At 41.6% G+C, this 16,848-nt stretch overlaps 1 protein-coding gene across 3 annotated transcripts in view; it reads right to left on the bottom strand.

Annotated features, from left to right (window-relative positions):
* The window catches only part of TDRD3 (tudor domain containing 3), a 200,086-nt gene extending 186,498 nt beyond the window's left edge, over window positions 1-13,588 (bottom strand). Inside the window, exon 1 of one of the 3 annotated variants that reach the window (XM_050766527.1) lies at window positions 13,431-13,588. Coding sequence is in view for 1 of the 3 variants with exons in the window: in XM_050766523.1 (XP_050622480.1) it covers window positions 13,030-13,070 (41 nt within the window). In the remaining 2 variants the exon portion in view is untranslated. Of the gene's footprint in view, window positions 1-13,029 lie in introns of all 3 variants that reach the window. The other 2 variants (XM_050766523.1, XM_050766529.1) reach the window with 2 other exon arrangements.
* Between the last annotated feature and the right edge of the window lie 3,260 nt (window positions 13,589-16,848).

The raw sequence follows: 16,848 nt of genomic DNA, 5'->3' as shown, positions 1-16,848 counted from the left end.
AAAACTTTCATTATGTATCAACTTTACCAGGGAAACATCTAATTAATATGTTTATAAAGACTTTTGATGAATGAGTAATTAATTAAACAGGGAAATAACATAAAAATCAAAGGAAAAAAATCCACAACCAGAAAAAGCAGTCAAAAAATTTATCAGCAACAACCAAAATAAGGGAAAATATACATCCAGCTCTTGTACAACTCCCAAATGTAGCAACCAAAGAAGATTCTCATGCAGCCTGAGAACTAACCCTACCCTATCCATCCCCAAGAAGCAAAACTGAGGAAAGAAGTCAAATCAACACAATCCTGAGAAATCTCATCATTACTTAAATTAGAACATACTAAGGGAATCAGCAGGCAGCCTAGAAAAAAGGTAGTCGCCAATTACTAAGAGTAGAGGCCCCTGAATATCAACTCGCACTCTCAGCACAGACACAAAGGGTTGCCAGTACTTGCCATTCTGAGTACACTGAACCGAGCAAGGATACTGAGGAGCCCATTTTACATGCTTTATGTCCTAACAGTAACACATACACACCTTTTTGGTGCTCACAATTGCAAGAAACAAAAGAGTAAACTGTTTAGCAGAGTCCTCAGGTAAAATCCCAGGGGACTTGAACTCTATGACAACTTAGACTACAAGATACCTAGATTCCTACTTCTTTGCCTCATTAAAGGCCCTAGCATGAAATATAATCTTATCATCTTAACTCCTTTCTAACTGAATGTACCAGACCATTTTAATGCTACTGATAAAGGCATACCCGAGACTAGGAAGAAAAAGAGGTTTAACAGGACTTACAGTTCCACATGACTGGGGAGGCCTCAGAATCATGGCGGGAGGTGAAAGACACTTCTTTCATGGCGGTGGCAAGAGAAAAAATGTGGAAGAAGCAAAAGTGGAAACCCTTGATAAACCCATCAGATCTTGTGAGACTTATGATCATGAGACTAGCAAAGGAAAGACTGGCCCCCATGACTCAACTACCTCCCCCTGGGTCCCTCCCATAACAAGAACACATGGGAATTCTGGGAGATACAATTCTGGGAGTAGATGTTTGGGTGGAGACACAGCCAAACCCTATCATTCCAAATCTCATGTCCTCACATTTCAAAACCAATCATGCCTTCCCAACAGTCCACCAAAGTCTTAACTCATTTCAGCATTAACCTAAAGTCCACAGTCCAAAGTCTCATCTGAGACAAGGCAAGTCCCTTCCACCTATGAGCCTGTACGATCAAAAGCAAGCTAGTTACTTCCTAGAGACAAGGCAGGTACAGGTATTGGATAAATATAGCTGTTCCAAATGGGTGAGGTTGGCCAAAACAAAGGGGTTACAGGGACCATGCAAGTCTGAAATCCAGTGGGACAGTCAAATTTTAAAGCTCCAAAATGATCTCTTTTGACTCCAGGTCTCACATCCAGGTCACACTGATGCAAGAGGTGGGTTCCCATGGTCTTAGGCAGCTTTGCACTTGTGGCTATGCAGGGTATAGCTCCGTTCCAGCTGCTTTCACGGGCTGGTGTTGAATGCCTGCAGCTTTTCCAGGCACACGGTGCAAGCTGTCAGTGGATCTACCATTCTGAAGTCTGGAGGATGGTGGCCTTCTTCTCACAGCTGTACTAGGCAATGCCCCAGTAGGGACTCTGTGTGGGGGCTCCAACCCCACATTTCCCTTCCACACTGCCCTAACAGAGGTTCTCCATGAGGGCTCTATCCTAGCAGCAAACTTTTGCCTGGGCATCCAGGCATTTCCATACATCCTCTGAAATCTAGGCGGAGATTCTCAAACCTCAATTCTTGACTTCTGTGCCCCCACAGGCTCACCACCACATGGAAGCTGCCAAGGCTTGGGGCTTCCACCCTCTGAAGCCACAGCCCAAGCTGTATGTTGGCCCCTTTCAGCCATGGCTGGAGTGGCTGGGACAGAAGGCACCAAGTCCCTAAGCCGCACACAGCACAGAGACCCTGGGCCCAGCCCACGAAACCACTTGTTCACCCTGGACCTCCAGGCCTGTGATGAGAGGGGCTACTGTGAAGGTCTCTGACATGGCCTGGAGACATTTTCTCCACGGTCTTGGGGTTTAACATTAGGATCCTTGCTACTTACACACATTTCTGCAGCTGGCTTGAATTCTCCCCAGAAAATGGGTTTTTCTTTTCTATCACATAGTCATGCTGCAAATTTTCCAAACTTTTGTGCTCTGTTTCCCTTTTAAAATGGAATGCTTTTAACAGCACCCAAGTCATTTTTTTAATGCTCTGCTGCTTAAAAATTTATTCTGCTAGATACCTTAGATCATCTCTCTCAAGTGCAAAGTTCCACAAATCTCTAGGGCAGGGGCAAAATGCTGCCAGTCTCCTTGCTAAAACATAACAAGAGTCACCTTTGCTCCAGCTCCCAACAAGTTCCTCATCTCCACCTGAGACCACCTCAGCCTGGATCTTATTGTCCATATCACTATCAGCATTTTGGGCAAAGCTATTCAACAAGTCTCTAGGAAGTTCCAAACTTTCTCACATTTTCCTTTCTTCTTCTGAGTCCTCCAAACTGTTCCAGCCTCTGCCTTTTACCCAGTTCCAAAGCTGCTTCCACATTTTTGGGTATCTTTTCAGCAACGCCCCACTCTACTGGTACTAATTAACTATATTAGTTCTTTTTCATGCTGGTGATAAAGACATACCTGGGACTGGAAAGAAAAAGAGGTTTAATTGGACTTACAGTTCCACATGGCTGGGGAGGCCTCAGAATCACGGCAGGAAGTGAAAGGCACTTCTTACATGGTGGTGGCAAGAGAAAATGAGGAAGAAGCAAAAGCGGAAACCCCTGATAAACCCATCAGATCTCACGAGACTTATTCACCATCATGAGAATAGCACGGGAAAAGACCAGCCCTCGTGATTCAATTACCTCCCGCTGGATCCCTCCCAAAACACATGGGAATTCTGGGAGAAACAATTCAAGTTGAGATTTGGGTGGGGACACAGCTGCACCATATCACTGAAGTACTAACCTATAAGCAATTCTGAAATATCAAAAAGAACTTGTTGCTATCTCATAAAACATCAAATGTGAATGAAATAGTTCTGAAAACAGTTTCTACTAATATTACCATGAGAGAGAACATTTCAAGGACCCTAAAGAGACAGTTGGTTGTCTCAGCCAAAGAAATGCAATCAACATATTTCAAAATTTTCTTCTAACTAAATACAGACATATACCTTTAAGTGTATTATCTACATTATCACTAGTTATATCTCTTAACAGTTGAATTCTATAAACAAGGTAGAAAATATCAACAAATAGAGAAAGCTTTCATAAGGCTATTTCCTGCATTTCTGAGGAGATCACATTTTTCATAACACTTTGTTTAAATTTCACAACATTCATTTCAGAAATCACAATTTTCTACTCTACAAAAAGCTTGAAGTTTCATGTCCCTTGAGGACACAAAAGCAAAATGATGAATGATACCAAGACCAATTAAGATGAGAGTAACATTCATTCCACAAGTATTTAAGTGTCTACTGTGCAACTTACATACTGCTAAATGCTTGGAATACTACAAAAACATGAAAAGACTTGATCTTTCCCTTACAGAAGCTGACAAAGTCATAAGGCATCAATCAAACTATCAACGTTACGGACACTTAAACTTAACATATGTCCCTATTTCTCTCTCAAAACAAAGCTTGAACTGAGTCAATTCCAAATTCATTATAAAATACTGGCTTAATTTATTCAGCAAGTTTTTCTATCAATACTTACATTTATTGTTTCACCTTAGGTATTTTACAAAATCCACCTTTATTAATTTTCAAACTCTTCATGGTCCCACTTAGAAATTTAGTAAAATAAAAAATTTTCATTAACATCTTCATGTAATATCCATGACAGACTGCCTTCTGAAAAGCTGCAGCTAAATTTTACTTGCATTTTATGTATTTAGAGGAATCTGGAGAAAGATTGTGGGAAATTTTTTAAAAGACTTTCAGATATCTAAATTTATAAAGAATGTTTTAAAAGCTGCTCTGAGTCTCCAATATCAGCAAGTCAACAAACTAATACTGACCATATCAAATAGTCTTATCAAAGAACTCTAAAAGATATATCCATTTTCTCTTCTTAGAAAAACTCAATGAATTTATAATGAATTCTAAAGCTTTTTCGCCTGACTAGCAGCTCCTTAAAGGTTAATTCTCCTCTAAAAATGCTAAAATTTCTCAGTACTTGAACCCAGCCTCTTACTCAAAGCTTGGTTCTTACATCAGTACTGTCCAACAAATATAATGTCCACATATGTAATTTTAAATTGTCTTGTAGCCATATTTTAAAAAGTAAAAACAGGTGAAATTAATTTAGTAACTATTTTAACAAAATATATTTTAAAGTATGATCAATATAAAAATTACTGAGATCCCTACACTCATTTTTAGTACCGTCTTCCAAATTCACTGTGTATTTTACATTTGTAGCACATCTGAATTTAGACTAGACACATATCAAGTGATCAGCAGCCATGTGACTAATGTCCACCATACCGGACAGCTGCAGCCTTAGATGATCTTATCAATATACCATTTCAATCACCACCTATCCTGGAATGACTCCAGATTTATCTGTAGACCAGTCTTCTCTTCTGAGTGCAAGACTGGTATTTCCTAATGCCTGACATCTTATTTTAGATGACTTAAAGGGATCTCACACTCAAGTAATGACCAACTTAACTCATGACCAACCCAACCCCCAAAAATATGACCATCTTCTAAGAGTCCCTACCTAACTGAATTGTAATTGATTTGAGGATACAAGCCCAAAACCTAGAAATCAAGCCTTTGACAACTCCTCTGTCACATTCATGTCCAATCCGTCAGAAAGTCCTGTCCATTTACCTTCCAAATATCTATCAAATCAATCTGCTGCTCTTTATCTCAACCATCACCATCTATTTAATAGTCCTGCCCTGCTCCATTTTCTTCAGCCCAAGCATACTTCAAAACCATGATGTTATCCACACCATAATCCTCACATCATGATTAAAACTCTTCAACTGATTCCTATTACTTTCAAAATAAAAATAAATCCTAACATGGCCAACAAGGTCCAAGCTATGTGACCTGTCCCTAAGTAGCTCCTAACTCCATCTCACTACACTGTCCCTCTGTCTTGCCCTCTAGTCACCCAGGTCATTCAGATGTTTGTATTCACCATGCTCCCTAGTGCCCCATGACTTTTGTAGATGCTGTGCTCCCCTTACTTTGTCAGTTAACACTCATTCTCCAGATCTCAGGGTAGCATTCTCTGACCACCATGAAAAGGCTAAAATTCCCCTTTAGTAATTCTGCTATTCTCTGACCACCATGAAAAGACTAATTCCCCCTTAGTACGTGCATTTGGAATGAGATGTCTCTTCTCCTCTCTAGTATTTTTTATAGATGCAGCATGTTTAAATATGTAATTAATGTTTTTTCCCCCTATAAGACTATATCTGACTGTACTAAGAAAGTGCCTGCCACAATATGGTGTTTAAGAATTATTTGTTGAGGCTGGACACTGTGGCTCACATCTGTAATCCCAGGACTCTGGGAGGCCGGGACAGGTGGATCACTTGAGGTCAGGAGTTCAAGACCAGCCTGGCCAACACAGTGAAACTCTGTCTCTACTAGTCCTTTTTCATGCTGCTAATAAAGACATACCTGAGACTGGGCAATTTACAAAAGAAAGACATTTATTGGACTTAACAGTTCCACATGGCTGGGGAGGTCTCACAATCATGGCAGAAGGCAAAGAGGGGCAAGTCACATCTTATGTGGATGGCAGCAGGCAAAAAGAGAGCTTGTGCAGGGCAACTCCCATTTTTAAAACCATCAGATCTCGTGAGACCCATTCACTATCATGAGAACAGCGTGGGAAAGACCCGACCCGTCCCCATTAATTCAATCACCTCCCACCGAGTCCTTCCCACAACACGTGGAAATTATGGGAGCTACAAGATGAGATCTGGGTGAGGATGCAGAACCAAACCATATCAACTAAGAATACAAAAATTAGCTGGGTGTGCTGGTGGGCACCTATAATCTCAGCTACTCAGGAGGCTGAGGCAGGAGAATCTCTTGAACCTGGGAGGTGAAGGCTACAGTGAGCCAAGATTATGCCACTGCACTCCAGCCTGGGCAAGAGAGTGAGACTCTGTCTCAAAAAGCAAACAAACCAACAACAACAAAAAAGAATTATTTGTTGAATGAGTGCATTGATGAATGTGCCTTGTTTTTTCCTTAGCCAAATACCAGAAGACACAATATTTAAAGAAGACATATACAAAAACCTTGCTTATCCATCATCAGTACTGGAAAGCCTTCCAACCTTCCCAAGTCTGGGTTAATTGCTCTCAGATGTGTTTTAACAAAATCTTGCAAGTAAAACACCAGTGTATATCATGTTTAAATTCTGCCTGTCTTGTACATAATATCTCAGCAACAAACACAGTGCATGGTATACAGGAGATATAAATATTTACTAAATGTATTTCAGTGCACATATTATTGTATAGAGTTACATATTTCTCTGTATATGCCTTACTTATTATCGTAAATATATTATAATTCAAGAGCACTATACTGCTATTTGCCTCTACTTTTAAGGCAATAAAGTTGTACTACATGTGAGAAGTACATATACACACTTGCACCCATCTAATAATAGAGATGTGAAACCTGATGGGGTTCCAGTGCTATGGTACATACAGGCTCTCTGTCTAGCCCTAGAGCACCATGCAGTTCTTTCCTCCTTTTGTCCATCACCAACCTGTTTCCTTTCTGCTATCAGTGTCTTTGATTTCACACCCTTCTTAATACTTTACATTACTACCATACATTTTTGCCCCATCTTGTTTGCTTTTCTTTGTTGTGCTATGACTTCACAAGTGTTTCTTAAATTTTTACATGAAAATTTCTGGGCATTCAGTAGTCTCCTTCCAAAATTTATCTGGCAATACTGTTCTTCAGCTACTTCTATATCCTAGACCTTTCAGAAAGAATGAATTTCTAGACTGATGGCACTTAACTGAAACATGATAAGTCAAAATGTCAATATTCTTTTGTCAAAAGGAGAAAACATAAGCCAAAAAAGTTGATATAGTCATATTTTTATGGTTCTTAAAATGTTACTATGAAATTTTTAGTTGATTTAGCAAATGCTGCTGTATGAAAGGAGAAAATTATTTTCAACCTGCTGAGGTAGCAAGTTTCTTTTTATTCCCCCTTTATGCTTAAGGCAGTCAAGTCTACAAGCAGTTGAAACTAGATTTATAGGTTAGTCACCAAAAAAAAAATCACTGCAAACAGCACCTTGAAACCTGAACATTTGCACAATTCAACAGAATATCCAGTCATTTTTCATAGTTTACGGTATCAGTAGAAGCTGTAAAGCAATGTGTAACATATTTTGAGACAGAAAGTCAACAAGGCTTATTACCTTTGAACATTTTAATTTCACAAACAATATAAGCCAAAGAGATAGCTACAAATGTCCATTAAAGAAATAGAAAATATTTCAAAATAGGAAGATGTCTCCAACAAGCTCCACTAAAATCTGATTAAAAAGCAATTGGTTAGCCAGGTGTGGTGGCACATGCCTGTAATCCTACCTACTTGGGAGGCTGAAGCAGGAGAACTGCTTGAACCTGGGAAGTGGAGGTTGCAATGAGCCAAGATCGTGCCATTGTACTCTAGCCTGGGCAACAAGAGTGAAACTCTGTCTCAAAAAAAAAAAAAAAAAAAAAAAGAAGCAATTGGTTTCCTCTAATGTTCTTCAGCATCTAAAAAAATGTTTTAATGATTCAAATCCTTTCCAAAAGAGTATACCAAGCTATTTACATCTGCCTGTCTTATACATATGACTTACTTTAAAGGCTATGAAGTATGATAATTAAAGGTATATCATAATTCTAGATTTTAAAAACCCTGCACTTAATATTAAACCTTACAAAGAACGACCAATATTCTTTACAAATATTTACCTATTTCTAAGAGATGTATTGGAATAGTGAGGGAGCAAAACTTCTACTACCCTCTTATTATATGCATAAACTCATATTTTATGTCTATTACCACTAGTATAAGAAGGTATAATTATATTGCTGCTACTGCAGAGGTTGTACTGATGCTGCCACACAATGTTTCTCATCTGAAGAGTGAGATCATTCACCAGTAATCTCCTGGAAAAAAGGTGTGTCGCTAAGAAAACTAGAACCGAACAAACAAAGGCACAGCAGTGGCTGCAGGCTGGGCATCTGAGTTTCTTAGTCATGGTCATTAATGTGTCTGAGAAGAAGCCTCTATGTAATGGAATATGAAAAGAAGCCCTTCGTCTGTGGACAGGTCAAAAACCAGGAATTAGAAATTCCAGCAAAATATCCTGACGTTGTTCCACCTCTTTGTAGTAGCTATCTTCAAAGTAATGTGGAATAGAGTGGGCCCTTGAATACAACAGCACAATGATCACTTTATAACCTGTACTGTCATCATGCTTCTTATTTTTTCTATTTATCTCGTGGTTGTTTTCTAGTTCTACATTTTGATAAAGACCTTAATAAACTGTAGCCTTTCTTAGTTGTTCAAAGGTGAAACGAAGGGAAAGGAGTTATGTATGCACTTGGGCCAGAGGATGTCAGCATGGTGATAGCACCAATAATCAAATGGAGATAACCCCAAAGGGGTTAAAACGAGACCTTTGTTTATCCTCTCCATCCCATCTCTGCCCTCAAAACAAACAAACAAAACAAAACCTGGAGAACTCCATGGCTAACCCCTGGGTGTCAGAAACCTGGGCTTCCTAAGACTACATGTTCTTTCAGAACAAAATGGAAATGCTATTTCATATGCTACTTTAAAGGGTCTTCAACTCAAACTACTGGGTAAAAGACGCAAAGACACACAACATAGTGTCCCACTTTTTCAGATATAGTCATCCCCCAGTATCCATAAGGGATCAGTCCCAGGGCCCCCACAGATAACAAAGACTACTGATGCTCAAATCCCTGACACAAAATAGTGTAGTACAGTATTTGCATACAACCTACACACGTTCTCCTGTATACTTGAAATCATCTCTAGACTACTTAAAATACCTAATACAGTGTAAGTGCTATGTAAAGTTATATTTTATTTTTTATTCATATGATTTTTGTTGTTGTATTTTTTTTTATTTTTCCAAATATTTTATGACTGGTTGAATCCAAGGATGCAGAACCCACAGATATGGAGGGCCAACTGTATTCTTAAACCTCAAAAAATACAGAATGTACCAGATTTTCAGATAAGCCTAGTACGCAATTAGTTGATTCACTGCAAGGCAAAGATTTATTTGATTCTAACAGGATCACCCCTCAGAATAGGCCCTTTATCTTTCCTCGACTAGGAAAGTAAATTTACACACCACAAAATGCTTCAACCCAATTTTCAATTTTAAAATGTGTCACTTTTGATCAATAATTTAAATTAGATGTGGTCACTTCTGTTAATTTTTGGTGGAAATGAGTACTGAATCTTTACTCTAGACATCTGGGCTCTATTCTTGGTTCTGCCATTTATAACTGAGCAAATTATTGAAAACTCTGTGCTTCAGTTTTCTCATATGTACAAAGAGAGAGTTAAAGCTATGCAACACTAATTCCACGGAAGATACTCTTTTTTTTTTTTTTTTTTTTTTTTTTTTTTTTTTGAGACAGAGTCTTGCTCTGTTGCCCAGGCTGGAGTGCAACGGTGCAATCTCGACTCACTGCAACTTCCGCCTACTGGGTTCAAGCGATTCTCATGCCTCAGCCTCACCAAGTAGCTGGGATTACAGGAGACTGCCACCACGCCTGGCTAATTTTTTTGTATTTTTAGTAGAAATGGGGTTTCACCATTTTTGCCAGGCAGGTCTCCAACTCCTGCCCACCTGCCTTAGCCTCCCAAAGTGCTGGGATTACAGGCATGAGCCACCACCATGCCCAGCCAGAAGATACCTTTTCAAAAACAAAAACACAACTGATTAGGTACCCCGTGACATGTTTCTGTTAAAAACAAACAAACAAAGGATGAAGATGGAAGAGAAAAATTCAAAATGTCCAGAGATCAACCTTTTAAATCTTTCTCCCACAAGTAGAATTTTGTATTTCCACTCAGAGTGATCAGGGATATCATCCCAAAGGAGAATGAATCTCTGAAGAGAGAAAACAAAAATGCAGAGTGAGTAATACTGTTATCTAGATAAATTCAGAGTCAGATTTCTTTTCCCCATGAAGTTATTCCATTCATATAATTAAGCTTTACAAGGTACCATTTAGTGCATTATTTAAACATAATCACTATACTGTAGAAAACCCTGAAACATTTAAGTTCAAATCAGCAAATCGTTTGTGTGCTACTGGCCATTGAAGAAAAAAAATTATTTTAAGTCTGCCAGGTAGCTACTTTTGAAGCTATATTTTAAAATATTGATTTTTACAGCGGTTCTAATGAAGATTAAAACCTTAAGAAGGAAAAAAATTGCACTTAAAAATAATGGAAACTTGAACAGATTGGTCTACATAGATCTTCTGTACCCCCCTGAAGATCATATTTTCAGAATTGTAAACTTTTCAGCACTAAATATTTCCCTAATCTGCTATTTTAGGTAAAGCCTGTAGAACAGATTTAACAATAGTGTTTCCATGTTTTAGCATCTATTTCTTTTTAGCTTCTACAAGTAACTACGCACATACATTTGAATACGAAGAAAAATGGTTTGTCAGTGACAGTAACAGAGAACCCCAAGTATAAGAGCAAACTCAGGATGTAAGAACTAAAATGAGCTAGTGAAAGCCCTTCAGTCAGAAATTTTCCTTCCAGTGCTCTTTTCTGCCTTTAAACCTTTGTGATTCTAAATTTTAACATAGTAAGTCCCTAATTAAAGACTTAGTCGAAGCCACCTGAAAGCCTAGGAGATCCTCATGCCTAGTCTGTTCAAGACGTAGCAGGAATTACATGAAACTCACAATTCCTAGAAAGATAGTCTTATTAGCCCCACAGATTACTACTGCCTTTATGAGTTACTGCCACACAGAAGCAGCACAGACAGGTGGGAGAAACATAAACAGATAAGTTGCAATACAAAGTAGCAAATGCTACAATATAACATTGCTGAAGATTTACAACAATATCACAAAGCAGGGTGGGACTCTGCCTAAGCTTCTGCAGAGGCCCTGTCCGGAGAATTCTGACTGGCAGGGGCATTCCAAGGTCAACTGTATTAGACTTTACAAAGAACCTACAATCTGGTGCACTTCTTGACAATCCAGATAAGGAGAAAAATAAGACTCAGTTCCCTGCCCTGGAAGAGCATAAGAGGCCACAGAAAACAAAGTCAGCATGTGTTCGGGACCTAAAAAATGAGACTAATCTTTCCAGAGGAGGCGGGATCATGTTGGAAAGTAGTAAAATACTGACTTTGTAAATGAAAATATTACTAGTGTGAAGGATCAACGCTCAATCTAATGATAAATGGGGAGAAAGGCAAATGAAAGAGCGACCCAAGATAATTCAGGACACCCCTGTGGGTAAAAAAAACTAAAAGAAGAGATTCCTATTTAACAAAAACAAAACTGAAGCCAGTGAGTTTTTAACTCTACAATCTTTTACGCCAATGCTGTTCTGTGAAAAAACTATAGGAACAATAACGCATAAGAGTTAAAGGAACCAGGACCAGAGCCAGGCCCTCTGTGCTCAACATTCAACTCCACCACTTTCTAGCTATGTCACTTCGGGAAAGTTACTTAACAGCTCTTTGCCTCAGTCTCCTCACCTGTAAAATGGGGTGTTTAACAACACAAGTGCCTTTAAAACCAGGAAGGGCTTCTTCAAAACACAGTTGTGATTATATCCCTCCACTGATCAAAAACTTTATTCACAAAATCAAATCCACATCTTTCACGAACCATATAGATCTTGTGTAGGTTCTGCAAAACAATAAGCGCTTCCCTGTCTCTAGCAGCTCTGTGCTAGAAAGCCTTTTCCTTACCATCTTCCCAAGTCCACTTCAGGAAATTAACTCTCCCTCCCATTCCACAGTGCACTCATCTGTTACTCTGTACATACGGTTTACCACTATTCCCCCTGGTTTTGTTTGGTCTTTTAATGCCTCACTCTTTCTTCCAAAGCAGTAATTGCAGAGAGCCAAGGCAAATCTTTCTCATCCCCGTTCCTACCCTTCATCCCAGAATGTGCCTGTGCAAGTCTGGGAAAAGCGTTACTGAATTAAACGGGATGATTACAACCGTAATGGCCGCAATTCCAGAAACTGCCTAATTTCACATAATTCTGTATTGTTTTCAAATCCTGAAAATCTTGACACGAAAGGCCTCTTAAATTCAGAACACCATCCCTTCAAGAAAAGTTCTACCGAGCACCCCCCACGAGTTGACAATGCGGTCATTCTTAGCTCCAGAAGTTGTGTGTGTGACGCGGAGGGCAGCTTCACACTGGTCCACACTATACTTTGAAATAAGGGGCGAGAAGAGGCGGCTCCGACCGCAGCGCAGGCTGTGTGCCGCTCTGCCCTCAACTTCCTATGGGCCCGCGGGCTCCGCCGCGTTGGTCCCTCTGCTCCGCACTTCGTTCCCAGCCTTCGCCTCCCCTTGTCCCGCCGCAGAAACACCCCCTCCCCGGAGCGGCAGCGCGAAGGCGCTGCAGGTCCTCTCCGGCGCTCCACTCGGCCGGGGTCTGGGCCGCCACCCGCCCGGCTCGCGGCCCCCGGCCTCTCCCCAGGCCCGCCGCCCGCCGCCCGAGGCCCAGGCCGCTGCCGCCGCCGCCTCGAGGGGACACAGGGGGACTCGCTGGGCTCGCGTGGCGCCGGGGGCGGAGCCGGCCCGGAGGGCCCGGGGAGAGGCCGGGGGCGGACAGCAGCCTCCGCCTACCCCGACACGTACCCCGCCGCCCCCAACCCAACCTCCTCGGGGCCCCGGCCCGCGCCAGCGGCCCGGCAGCCGGCGGGACTCGCCACTTACCAACCCGCCTGGGACAACGCCGCGTTGGCCACCTGGGCCATGGTAGCTGCTTAAGCCGGGGGTGGTGGGGGGTTGGGGTGGGGGTGGTGGGGAGGCCTCCTACTTGAGACCCCCCCCCCCAAAAAAAAAAAAAAAGAAAGAAAAGAAAAGAAAAAACTCCTCTGGTCGGCTCTGCAACTGGGCATGCTCAGTGCGGCCGGCGCTTCCGCGTGCGGGTTCCGCTCGCCGCGTTTTCTGAGCGGCCGTAGGGGCCGGCCTGGTGTGGGGCTTCCAGGCTGCCGAGCTCCAGGACCTGATCCACCAAACACGGGCCGGCGGCTAGGGTCAGGATAGCTCAGGGACTTTGCCTCTTCCCCGAAGGTTTTTACTTGTTTTGGGGGGCACTCTTCTGAGTTGCACACCTTGGAAAGTCGTGAGGAGGTTCTTCGTAGAGCAAAAGTGTGGCGTTTGCAGCGCCGACAGGCGGCCACCTCAGAGAGGGCAGGATAAGGCCTGAGGAGACTGACGGGTTGGCTGCGAGGGAGCGCGTCCAGGACGGCGCTAAAAAGGTCACGTTGCGGGAAGCCAAACTCGGAGGTGTCCCCAGCCCATTCTACACGAAAGTTTACTTTTTTATAAAGACTCGTTCCCTTCCCCTCGCCTTTTGGTCCGCCGGGACGCAAAGAAAAAATGCAGCTCAGCCTTGAGTCCCCACGGGCAGATCGAGTTGCCCAAGTCGGACACCACAGTGAAAATGACTGGTCAGCCCAAGAAAACCTGCTCTTAGGGAATATGGGGAAATGGGGCGGTTGTGTCAGTGCTTGTTTTTCCTGTTGCCCTCCCCCTGGGACCATCCGTGTCCCAGCGCGGCCCTGAGACCTTAGCTCTGTACTGCCGCGTCCGGCAACCACAGCCGCCTCCCCGCCGGTGCCCTTCGCCAGAGCTCCAGAGGGCTGGGGCGCGGGGTGGGTCCCTGAGTGGGCATGCGCGGCGCCGTCGCCGAGCGGCACGGCGGACGCTGCCGTGCGATTGGGCGTCCGTGACTCACGCTGGCCAATCAGAGAGGAACAGGAGGAAGGGTACAGGCGCTCCCTGAAAGATTGCTCCACCCTCTTTCACTTCTGCGGCGTCCAGTAGGGCTGGCAAAGAGACTTTTGAGGGGTACTGTCCCCAGCTGCCAGGTCGGGAGAAGACTGTTACGAACTTAACCCCAGCTCCGCCGCTTGCCGCTGCTTCTTCTAAGGGCATCATCAAAAAGAGACTTGGAGCAGAGACTGCGGAACTGGGCAGAGGCGCTCTTGGGATTGGGGAGGAAATTGACAGTTACGGAAGGAAGGGGATAATTGCCCAGGGTGGAGCTAAAATTCCTTAATACAGATTTTTCTCATTTCAGCTGGGGTATTCCGTTTGGTCTTCCCAAAAGTCATAGATATAAAATCGCGATGCTTTCCTTAGATGGAATGTATTGAGATTTGCTCCCAGGCATATCGTTTAGATAATTTTAGATCAGAAGTAGCTCCATGCTGTTCGCTACAATGTGCCGTAGTATGTAGTGTTTAGGTGATAAGTATACTACAGGTATATTTCAATTTATAGTCATCGGCCATCATATCCAGGAACCAGGAATAGATATGCCTTTTTAAATGTAAGTAGATGACTCAAAAATAAATTGCCAATAATTTTTATTGGTGGTTAGAATTTTCTCTTACCAATTATTTACATTTTGCAGTTAGTGTAACCTGTTAACTATGAAAATGATAAGTTGTCCCAATCATCAGAATTGCTCACTGGTTATAAAGCCATTTGTTCTCACATGCCATGTGATTCAGTAAGGATTTACCACTGCATGGTCCTTACAATAATAAAATACTCCACAAAATACTAAATTCCCTTCAAGAATGGGATTTTTACTGGAGAAATGTGGGACAAATGAGCATCCAAAAAATGGTGACAATAATTGATGAAACACATTGAATTTCTTGGGAGTGCCACGAAAAATAAAAGGGAAGGAGGACAAAACCTTTTCTTTCAGCGGAATACAAGATAGTAAATGCAGAACAAATGATAGAATTAGAAAAATCACAATTTTCCAAGTCAACCACAATTGTTTCAGGAAAATTTATCAGAAGATACTAAAAGTCACAGGGTAAAAGATTAGGAGTACAGGATCTTCACATGGTCTCAAAGTATCAAGCCATAACTTATTACAGAAGGGAAAATGTACCTTATCTTGAAAAAAAAAAAAAAAACCCTGCCTTAAGAGATCAAAGCTAGAATCACTAATAATGGGACACTCTAATGTAATCTGCCTACTGATGTAATGCAATTAGACATACACATCACTTAAGAAGTATTCTTGCCAAAATTGTTTAACCTGAATTTAACCAAGCTTCTGGACAGTGGATCCTAAACTAACCCCCACATCCCCAAATCCATTTAGCAATGTCTGGGTTGTCACAATCTGAGGAGGTAGGAGTATTGTTATGCATCTCATGGGATGCAGCAGGAATACTGCTAAATATCCTACAAAGCACAGGACATCCCTGAACTCCAAAGAATGATCTGACCCAGAATGTCAGTAATGCTAAGGTCTAGATGTAAGAAGAAATGTAAAGGACGTATAGGTGATATTTGAGCAAGTTAAACATGAAGACGCAGGCACATAAATCCACAGTGAGGCATATTCTCCTCTGGCCTAGACTGTTAAAATGTAATTTAAGGTGTTTTGTTTTTTTTTTTTTTTTAATTGAGAGGGGTGTTTCGCTCTGTCGCCGAGACTGGGTTTCACCGTGTTAGCCAGGATGCTCTCCATCTCCTGACCTCGTGATCCGACCTCATGATCCACCCGCCTCGGCCTCCCAAAGTGCTGGGATTACAGGCGTGAGCCCCCGCACCTGGCCAGAAATAATTCTTTTAAAAAAAAAAATAAGGTCGGGCGCGGTGGCAGGCACCTGTAGTCCCAGCTACTCGGGAGGCTGAGGCAGGAGAATGGCGTGAACCCGGGAGGCGGAGCTGGCAGTGAGCCGAGATTGCGCCACTGCACTCCAGCCTGGGCGACAGAGTGAGACTCCATCTCAAAAAAAAAAAAAGAAAAAAGAAAAGAAAAGAATTATTTCAAATTTAAGAGATGCAAGAGACATGAAAACAAAATTCAATCCTGGATCTAAAAAATAAATGAAAAAATAATTACTGGTGGCCAGTTGCAGAAATTTGAATCTGGACTAGATATTGGATAGTATAATGGAATTATGGTTTTCTTAAGTGTGATAATGTTATTGTCCTTCAGTTGAGAATTTTATGTCAAAACATTTATGGATGAAGAAGAATTGGATCTACAAGTTATTTGCAAATGATTCAGAGAAAAACATTTGTAAAATATATAAAACATATAAACATAGATACATGTATATAGGTAAGAAAGAGAAAGGAGGCTGAGGCAGGAGAGTTGCTTGAACCTGGGAGGCGGAAGTTGCAGTGAGCCCAGATCGCGCCACTGCACTCCAGCCTGGCGACAGAGCGGGACTCCGTCTCCAAAAAAAAAAAAAAAAAGAGAGAAAAGAGAGAAAAGAGGTAAATATGGCAAAATATTAAAAATGGGTGAATCAGTTGGAGAAGGGTCCAAATGTTTATGTTTTTTTTTCTCTAGGTTTGAAATTTTCCAAAATAAAAAGAAGTGTGGATTACACTAATTTCACATCAAAAATTTTAAATTGGAATTATATTCTGTATAGGTAATTTAGTGCCATGAAAAATGGTAATAGGTGACTAGATAAAATGAATTTCCATTTTTAATTATATAAATCATTGATTTACAGAAAATAGAAAGTCTATAATGAGTTG

The sequence above is a fragment of the Macaca thibetana genome, chromosome 17, assembly GCF_024542745.1.
Source record: "Macaca thibetana thibetana isolate TM-01 chromosome 17, ASM2454274v1, whole genome shotgun sequence".
In the NCBI taxonomy this organism is placed as follows: domain Eukaryota; kingdom Metazoa; phylum Chordata; class Mammalia; order Primates; family Cercopithecidae; genus Macaca; species Macaca thibetana.
This window is presented reverse-complemented; position numbering and strand designations above follow the sequence as displayed.